Source organism: Lepisosteus oculatus, chromosome 1 (genome assembly GCF_040954835.1).
Source record: "Lepisosteus oculatus isolate fLepOcu1 chromosome 1, fLepOcu1.hap2, whole genome shotgun sequence".
Lineage (NCBI taxonomy): Eukaryota > Metazoa > Chordata > Actinopteri > Semionotiformes > Lepisosteidae > Lepisosteus > Lepisosteus oculatus.
Genome location: NC_090696.1, coordinates 24,471,425 through 24,481,350, shown reverse-complemented (window position 1 = coordinate 24,481,350; position 9,926 = coordinate 24,471,425). Strand labels below are relative to the sequence as shown.

The 9,926-nt window shown below is 35.4% G+C and overlaps 1 protein-coding gene across 1 annotated transcript; it reads left to right on the top strand.

Annotated features, from left to right (window-relative positions):
• The first annotated feature begins 2,419 nt into the window (after nt 1-2,419).
• On the top strand, nt 2,420-7,814 carry LOC102698337 (neuropeptide Y receptor type 2). The gene is made up of 2 exons (XM_015344538.2): nt 2,420-3,141; nt 5,101-7,814. The coding sequence occupies exon 2, from the start codon at nt 5,129-5,131 to the stop codon at nt 6,266-6,268; it is 1,140 nt and encodes a 379-aa protein (XP_015200024.1). The 5' UTR covers nt 2,420-3,141; nt 5,101-5,128; the 3' UTR covers nt 6,269-7,814.
• Nucleotides 7,815-9,926: the final 2,112 nt, after the last annotated feature.

Below are 9,926 nucleotides of genomic sequence, written 5' to 3'. Positions count from 1 at the left end.
TTTTGTGAACATATGGTTTTTAAGGTTGGCAATGGTTCGATTCACTTCAGTGATATTTCAAGATGAGATTTTTCAAGAAACATGTTACAGAAGGAGTTGGGGATCAAGACATCAGACGTGCACTGTTTATTTACTCTACCTAGTTGGTTTTGCTGTTAGCCTGCATAGTTGCTGGAAGAGTTTTGTGTGAAGGTGGAAGAGAGGAAGTATACTGTATGGGTTTGAATGGGAGAAAATGATGGATCTTTCTAGTAGGACTGTAATTGTATGTTTAATGAGTTAAAAGGATATTTATGAAAGACGTTATTGTTACATGGCTGTCTATGTTTTGTTTAGTTAAAGATGATCTGGTGAAAATCTTGGATGATGATGACATTTGGAGCATACCTTTTTCATTACATGAAGATAGAAGTATTTATATACCATATTCCTTCATTGATTATGTGGGGTAAAAATCAAGCCTTGGTGTTTTATCAAGGGCAGCCAAAATTCTACAGGAGTTGTGGTGAGTTGAGTCATTCTGTGGAAAATGCAGAGAAATTGGACATTCTTATGCAGAATGCAGGAAAATTAGAAAATGTAATCTGTGTGAGAGTGCAGATCACTTGTTTAGAGACTGTCCAAATTCCATTGTAAATAAAACGAAACAGGGAAAACCATTGCAAAGACAGGAAATGTTTGAAAACGCATTGAGAGCTGTAATAGTGATTATGGAGCAGGATGAAGAACGGGAATTGGTGGTGGGTGATGATGGAGCAACGTGAATGGAGAGAGTGTGAGAGTTTGGGAGGTAGTGAGGTGGCAGAGAATGTAGAGGAAAGGGACAACAGTGATGTGGAAAGGGAGATGGAATCAGATTTGATCTGTAGCATCTCTCCAAATAATCACACATCCTTGTTCGAATGGAATTTATAGACATAGGACACAGTCTAAAAGATCGGCCGAAACATCAGATTTAGAAAAAAGATTTAACACTGAGTGGGAAAGTGAGGAAAGATAGTTGGCAGACTAGAAAGAGTCCAGAGATGGTAGTGTCTCCTGTGGGGTTGGAGGACTCACACCCGTGTAGTCCTGCTGACCAGGTTATAGAGCCCTTTGTTGAAGAACTGTTGGCAGAGAACTGTTTTTTGGAGAGTGGGTAAAGAGAAAACCACAGAAAAAGAAAAGGTCCTGAAAAGTAGAAGTTGTTGTTGGTTGTAGGTTTATTTACTGAGGTTTTCATTTCCCCTAATCCTGTTTTAATTATGGCTCCTAATATTGCATCAATAAATGTGAGAAGTTGAGGTCTATGACTATATTAACGTTTTTGAAATTATAATCTGAATGTTGATATAGTTCTATTTAAGGAGTGTGGATCACCTTTTAATAACAGCTATAAGGATATAGAAAATATACAGTATATAATTGTGGCAGTTCAGTCTGTCAATTTGGAGTGGGTCGAATGAAAACAGATGGTGGTGTTGCTGTTTTCATTAAATATTAGTGGGTGGTTGCTTTGGTGAAACCAGTAAGAGCACTGGTGGTGTATCTTTCTTTTATGGTTGTTAAACTCTTAAATTTGTGTCGTCCAAAAAGTAAACAAGAGAGACAGTTTAATTCATGATTTGTGAGAATATGTATTGGGGAGGACTCTACTGTTTTTATCAGAGGATTTTTTTTTTAGAAACAGATGGTAGAAAGAGGGTGGGGATGCACATTGATCGTCAGTGTTTTTGCACACAGTATGTAAGAATTCCGATTTAAAAGATGTGTTAAAGGTTCAGGATAATTGCAGAGCAGGTTTCACATGGCACAAGGCTGATGGGACCCAATCCTCATGCATCAATTGTGTTTTTATACATGATTCCACCTGCAGGGGATTAACCCCTGTCTTTTTCTCTGACTGTTGTTATGTACTATTATGTACACTTTTGATGCCAGTATATGAAATACATGTAGACTACTTAATTTTGTGTTAAGTCTTATATAAATATTGTAAAACTTTCTTATTCTTGAGCTAGATATACAAATATGATTTTAGATATCCACTAGCCTTAACGTTCTGATATGATGTATAATATACAGTAAACTTTAACTACGAATATTCCTCCAAGGCTATTAAAATATTAAATGTTTATACAAACAGTGAATTAAAATGAAGAAAAAGCGTGCAGAAAACTTGCGAACATCAAATTCAAAACAACATTAAACATTAAAAGCAACAAATAAGATACAACTGTGAGACGCAGTTTTTTTTCTTGCCCTTAATATTTTATGCATTTTTTTAAATGGACACAGTATACTATACATTTGTTCTGATGCACAGCAGAGCGTCTTCCTCATGCATGGAGGTAAAGACGCCCGCTATCTCCCATTAAAAGACCACGAGAGGCTGTCCTTCACTCCCCCAGCTGCGCTCCATATAAGAACTTGATTGATTCTTGCTGTTTCACCTCGCAGTCTGTTTGTGGTAGGATGCGAAGTGGGACTTGTGCCACTCGCCGGCTTAAATCGTATGCAGATGGTGGGAATCCTGACTCAGATTAAGTTTTTATTCGGTTGATGACTATTCTAGTTTATATTGTTTTTTTCTCTCTTTTTGAAACTAACAGCATTATGCGATTTTTTTTTCTGTATGTGGAATTATATACAGTACTGTAACTGTACTGGAAGGCATCGCGGAGCATACAGTATTTGAACTTTTGACTTGCATCCTTTTCCTGAAGTTTTCACTGTCTAAAATATTTAGAATTTTAAATGTATACATATGATTTAAACATCAAATAGCCCAGCCGACTGAAAAGTACGTTTGATGTCTATATATTTTTAAATGTTTAGTTCTTTAAAGTCCTTTTGAGTATGTGTCGACTATAGTTTATTTTGAGGATGAAATATACAAATACGTTATTACAAAATCGTCGTTTCATTAAGAACTAAGCAAGGCATCATCAAAGCATGTTTAGTAATTCTGTCCTGAATAATCTAGAATTAAGCGTTTCTGAAAACAAGCATTGACGAAATCTGGTTGATGGACAAGCAGAGTTATCTTAATCCTGTCAGTTGAAGAAAACAAGAGAACATTTTGGAAGCTTTTTCACATGGAAAGATGTTCCGCGTATTTTGTCAGCGCATTCTGGTAGTGCAGCACAATAAACGAACATGGTAAGTTGGTCGTTTTATTTATTAAGGATAAAAACGATCAATATAGTTTATTTTACGGCTAATTATACTGACAAAAAGATGACAAAATATGCTTTAAATGTAGCAAATATCCAGTAGTACAATTTAATTGCAGTTTTCTCCAAATGAATTGACCTGTTTACATATTAAACTTCTTTTGATGGCGTTTATTGATTTCGATCTTTATTAGTGCTAACCTGTTGTAGGACTTTAACATTCTTGAAAATGTTTAAAATGAACATTACAAAATATATTTTAATATCCATGTTTTCACATGAATATTTCACAAAATAGGCACCCACTTGCAAAAGACGACAGGTTTTACCTGTTCATGATTGCATTTGTCTGGTGCATGAAAAAAAGTCCATGAAATAGAAAATGCAGACCGTCAAATGGAGAATTTCGAGTGTGTAATTGCCGAGAGGGTTAAGGTTTTAATTTAGTCAAAGCTATAGTATTAGGTGTTTATATTTCTTAACAGAATTTTTAGTTTTTTTTTAAAGAATGTTTAAATATGTAACATTGGTTCAACCGGATAATTAAGTATGAACTACATCACAGCACAAGTCGTCTACACTTGCTTAGTTTATTGTAATTTTCTGTTGGGGCGGTTCCATTTTGACGTCAAAGTGGCTGCATCGATTACATTAATGTTTTACTTAATTATAATGGATTTTTTTTTGCAAAACTAAAAACCAATCCCAAAGGTGAATTCAGACACCTAGTGCATCTCAAAACATTGCTGCTAAACATGCAGTGTAATCTAGGACTGGTCGCAGCATTAAATAAAAACTATCGAGGATGTGCACGTTCCTTATATTTTTTTAATTGCATGACATCACTTCAGAACTTCAGACCAATCTATAGGACCAGCAGTGTGCAGTTCTTTATGACTGACAATTGTTCTCTGAACACTCTCTTGTGTTTCTTTTAAATATAAAAAAAAAACTTCTGTAAAATCTAGCAACTGATCGTTTTAAAACGCATATTAATTACACTCATAAGTCTTTAATATGAACACTCACAAATAAACTGCTAGATCTGTGCAAGTAACAAGAGCAGTAGTGTCATGGGGGACTGAAATGCAAATTCCACTGGTTGCTCCTGGTTTCAATAATTGAGATGCATGTGGCTTGGGCAGACGATGAAATCCATCTCACGCCATTCCTTAAACTAAATGTGAACTTACCGCCACTGAGATGGCGAGTTGGTTTATTTGAAACAGGACCCAGAGAAAACAGAAGTCGTCTTAATTCTTCTCTCAGTTGAGTGACTAATTCTTCAAGGTTTTGCTTGGAATGTTCTCAAGATCTGAGCCTACTGCAGAATTGCATCCTACAGTCTTAGCGATCTTTGCAAATGTTAAGGATATACACGTAGTTCATGTTTAATGTGTAGAAATGTTTAAGTTGATCCATGCGTAACGCATAGATATCAAGTTCGAGCCTCAAGCACTTCTCACACGTTGGCATCATTTAAAGTGGACAGTTTAATTATATTACTTATCAAGAGGATTCAGTGGTGCCTCTTGTGGTGCCTGTCCTTTCTGTAATGTACTCTGTATCCAGGTTCCTTCACCTGAATATTGAACTCAACTGAATATTGAACTGAACTAGGCTTGCTAGGCTTCTATTCATTTTATTAAGCTAAACATTATTTAAAGTTATGGCTTTCAGAGTTACTGAAATATTATATTTCATCTACCATTGTAAATCGAAAGATCTGTGAATGAATTAAATGCTCTGTGGTACATTTGTGTCAGATGTAACAGACATGCGTGCTGTGTATAAACATTATATATATACATTAAGTAATAATGTTGTGTTTTGTTCAGTTCTCCTTGATTTGTTTAATTACCAGGTAATAAAGATGACTAAAACTAAAATGTCCTATTTTGCCATTAAAAACTAAAGTTCTCTACAATATTACCTGTGTTTTCAGAATTGCTGTGTATGTGGAAGTGGAACCAATGGATTCTGAAAATCAAATGAACGTGACACAGGAGAAGCTGTATGAGTCAGGAGTAGACTCTACAAAATGTTGCACAACTTCCACAACTTCATTTAATGAACAGGTTCCCTTGGACCTGGAAGACAGTACAAAACTCATTGGAGTGCAAGTAATACTTATTTTGGCCTACAGTACCATCATACTGCTTGGGGTTATTGGAAACTCCCTTGTAATTTATGTTGTATATAAATTCAAAACAATGCGAACTGTGACTAATTTTTTTATTTCCAATCTTGCTGTGGCAGATTTATTGGTGAATACTCTGTGTCTGCCTTTTACATTGATCTACACCCTCCTGGGAGAGTGGAAATTTGGACAGATTTTGTGTTTCCTTCTTCCATATGCCCAAGGTTTAGCAGTGCATGTCTCCACAGTAACCCTGAACGTTATTGCCCTAGACAGACACAGATGCATAGTCTATCACCTGGAGACCAGAATGTCCAAAGAAATGGCCTTTGTGGTCATCGGTGTTACCTGGATCATCAGTGCTATTTTAGCAAGCCCACTGGCTATTTTCAGAGAATACGGAACTTTCCATTTTTCTCCTGATGAATCTATTCAGGTATGTACAGAAAAATGGCCGGGAAGTCACAGGGACGGCACTGTCTACAGTATCTCAATGCTGTTGCTCCAGTATGTTTTGCCACTTTCCATCATTTTATTTGCATACATAAGGATCTGGAGTAAACTGAAAAATCACGTGAGTCCAGGAGGGGGGAATGATCGTCACCACAGAAGAAGGAAAACAACGAAAATGTTGGTTGCGGTGGTGGTTGTGTTTGCAGTGAGCTGGCTACCATTTCATGCATTTCAGCTTGCTATTGACATTGATAACAGTGTCTTAGACATGAAGGATTTCAAGTTATTGTACACTTTGTTTCATATCATTGCTATGTGTTCTACTTTTGCCAACCCAATCCTTTACGGCTGGATGAATATGAACTATAGAAATGCCTTCATCACTACATTCACATGTGAGCAAAGACTTGATTCTGTCCATCCTGAAGCTCATGTGAGGTTCCGAACAAAAAAGGCTTTAGATGCAGAAGATACTGCCGACAACCTGAATTCAACTACTCTACATCCAACTAATGTCTGAAATTTGTTTATTGTTTGTGTCTTTGCTTGGGAATGTACTGTTTAAAGTATTATTGTCTGCCAAAAGCCTGCATATCCCCATGGATAATATGTTGTTTGATCATCTCAAAAGAAATCATTGGCTTGTTTAAATATGCTTACTGAAATCTTAAATAATGTTTAGCGCTCATTTATGACATTAAAAAGCAGAATTGAAATAAAAATGTTTATTAAATTAAAATTGTTTTAAGATTGTGTGGTTTTGTTTAGATGTAAAATGTAACAGAATGATTCGTGCCATATCTTAATGTTAGAAAAATAGAGAACTGTATTTTTATAGAACAGTAATGGTATGTCTCTCTGAGTCTTGGGAAGTGAATATATTGTGCAGAAAATATTACAACAAGGACTACCTTCTTTTGTGTGCCTAGGACATGAATGATTGTTGATCTTCATCAAATTTCAGTCTTCTATACTTCACCAACTATTTGGAGCTGAAGGATTGTATTCCATTCTATAAAGGCTTACTGATTGATTTATTTAGAAACCTGATAGCCAGAATAGGAAAGACAGTTCTCTTTCAGGGCATAGATACATTATGTAGCAATGACACATTCCCTGCAAATTAGTAGTCATGACAGGAAAACTGGAGAATATTCCATGTCATGTACTATATAAATCCCAAGGGCTCAATTTAATAAATACCTTGTGCGTTTGCATGTTTTTATTGCTCTCTTTAGAAACTGTGGGATACATTTTTCTTTCAAGACTGTGATAAAGGTTCTCTCTGTCAAATGTTTGTCAAAGCAAATGGATAAACAAGTGAAGCTTGGCAAAATGCAAAATGTTATCCTGCAGTATTTCCCTCCCAAAATTCTAGGGTTGTGAGATTGTTTTTCAGTTTGTAGCTTGAGAAAAGTAATTTGTAGAATTTAAAATAAATGGGGAATTTACTGTTAGCCTTTAAGTGCTCTAAAGCTCTACGCTTGTGAAATTTCCAGTACATCAATTTCTTTAAAACCATGTTATAAAATATATTTTCTCTTTAAAGAGTTGATCAGTTTCTCTCTGTATGCAAGTATATACAGTAGCCATAGAGACTGGACAGTAAGTATGTAGATGTCTGTATACCTTCATACCTTTTGTAAACTAATCTAATGTTGGATGCAGTACTTCTTAAGCTATTGAACACAATAGGTATTGTGGAGGATTTGCATTTATAGTGCAAACATTTCCTAAATGGTAATAATCACAGCATGTAATAAAGCATTGTGTACTGAAATCGTACTATCATGATTATTCAGAATGTGTTTTCTAAAAAGGGATACATAATAGTATACTGATATTTGTATTTTTCTACATAATACTCATTATAAATAGTTTTCTATTATTCATAATGTGCTATCTTTTACTGGAATTGAAATCTCTGGATACACTAAAACATAATTGAATGACTTTGAAAAGTAAAAAATCCATTAAACTAGAGAAGTTGTCACTTATTGTGTAGCTCTGCAAGCTTTAGAATAACAATTATCATTTACTGTCTTTGTCTTTCTTGAATTTGTGAAACCAAATAAATGATAAGAAAATAAATGCATTTCTTTCATTTTTTGTCTCAACTTATACAATGTCATTTTGAGAATGAACCCGTCTTTCACATTTGGCCTTTTCACTTTTTTCTCATTGAATATAATATATACTTTTTAGTTTAAATAGGTAGCTGTGTCAGCATGCGAAGGCTGCAAAGGAACAAGTAAAGGTTTATTCCATGCTGAAAAGAGAAGAAAAGAAACAACATTTTGGCTGTGAAGCCTTCGTGAAGTGTCAAATATACTCTTTGTTTCAATTTAGTATGTGTCAAACTCAAACAAGAAATACTTGTAGAATGTTTAGAAAGACAGGCTCATTATGTATTTCTCTTTATTTACCTTTCATTGTTAAATGAATTTTTTCTTAGAAATCAGTCTGACAAGAGTTGGAAGATTAAAATATTAACAAACTATATGGCCTTATTCCTAGGTAATACTAATACTTTGTTATACAGTATCACTTTCAGTTCCAATTCAGGGTCGTGCTAGCCCAGAAAGCATAGTCTCAGGAAACACTGGAAACAAGACCATCTTAGGGCACACCCTCAAAAAAGGGCCGATTTTTTACAGCAGCCAATCAAACTACCAACAAGTCTTTGGACTGTGAGAGAAACTCTAGTATCTGAAGAAAACCTATGTAAACACAGGGAGAACATACAAACTCAACGCAGGTATCATCCCAGGACTGGAATTGAACCCAAGACTCCAGTGCTTTGAGGTTGCAATGCCAGCCACTGTGCTGCCCAAATTTGTTATGTAAATTATAAATTGACAAAACCATGCTACTTTAGATTTTGGCTACCTTTAAACAAGATGTGTTTTCTGTAAAAATAAAAAGACATCCTCTTAATGGATTTCTTAAACAGCAATAAGGTCATTGTTTACACATCTGTATTGTTTACATTCGAACTGTCTACATATTTACTTGCACATTGTCTATTGTTTGTTTGTACATTGTCTTGATGCACTGTTTGCACTTTGTCTTGTTTTTTACACTTGTTTTACAATCGAGAGACTTTCTGTAAGTAAGAATTCCATTGTACCAGTACCGGTTACATATGGCAATAAAGTTCAAGTTCAAGTTCAAGTACTTTATTTTAACATCTAAGCATTACAGTGGATAAGAAATCACATCAAAACAAACACTGAAATTTTGTGAGGGAGTGCACAATTTACCAAGGTGAGTGATATAGGCTGACCTCTTTTTTTTTGTTAACCCTACTTAATATTTCCTGTATCCGGTTTTGCTACTAAAAGTCTCGGCAACAGTTGTATTTTGTCACCTGTTCTCATGTGCCCAACATTTTAAGCAGTCTTAGATAAAACACAGTTTTCAGTCTTAGTGTTTCGACAACTGAAAGGTGTTTTGAAGTATAGACCTGAAATATGTTCTTAAAATATAATGATACAAAGATACATTTTTCTAGCATTATTGTATGATTTTCTTTTGATTTAGATGTTGGTTTTGCTTTATTTTGGCCATTATGTCCATTTCTGTCTTTTAAGGACATTCATTTTCAGTGTTAAGCTTAATAGTCAGGATCCACAACTCACAATTTGGATTCTCAGCGGGGAAAAGCACAACAGATGCCATTTTTGTGATGAGACAGTTACAGGAGAAGACACTAGAGAAAGGGAAAAAGCTGTATGTGGCCTTTCTGTACATGGAGAAGGCATATGACCGTGTGCCCAGAGAGGTGGTGTATTGGTGCTTGAGGAAGAAAGGAGTACCAGAAAGCATGGTGAAGTTAGTTCAAGCAACCTATAGAGATGCAACTACGAAGATGATAACACAACAGGGAGAGACAAAAGAGTTTGAAATCACAGTTGGAGTATACCAAGGATCAGCACTAAGTCCTTTCCTTTTCATAAACATTATTGACACACTGACAGAGGAGGTAAGAACAGAAGTGCCTTGGGAACTCATCTTTGCTGATGATGTGGCACTGATGGCAGACTCAGAAGTAGAACTACAGGAGAAAGTGTTCAAATGGCAGAGGAGTCTGGAAAAGGGTGGACTGAAAATGAATGCAGAAAAATCTGAAATAATGGTAATGGAGAGAAGAGGAGATACTATGACCAATGTTGAGG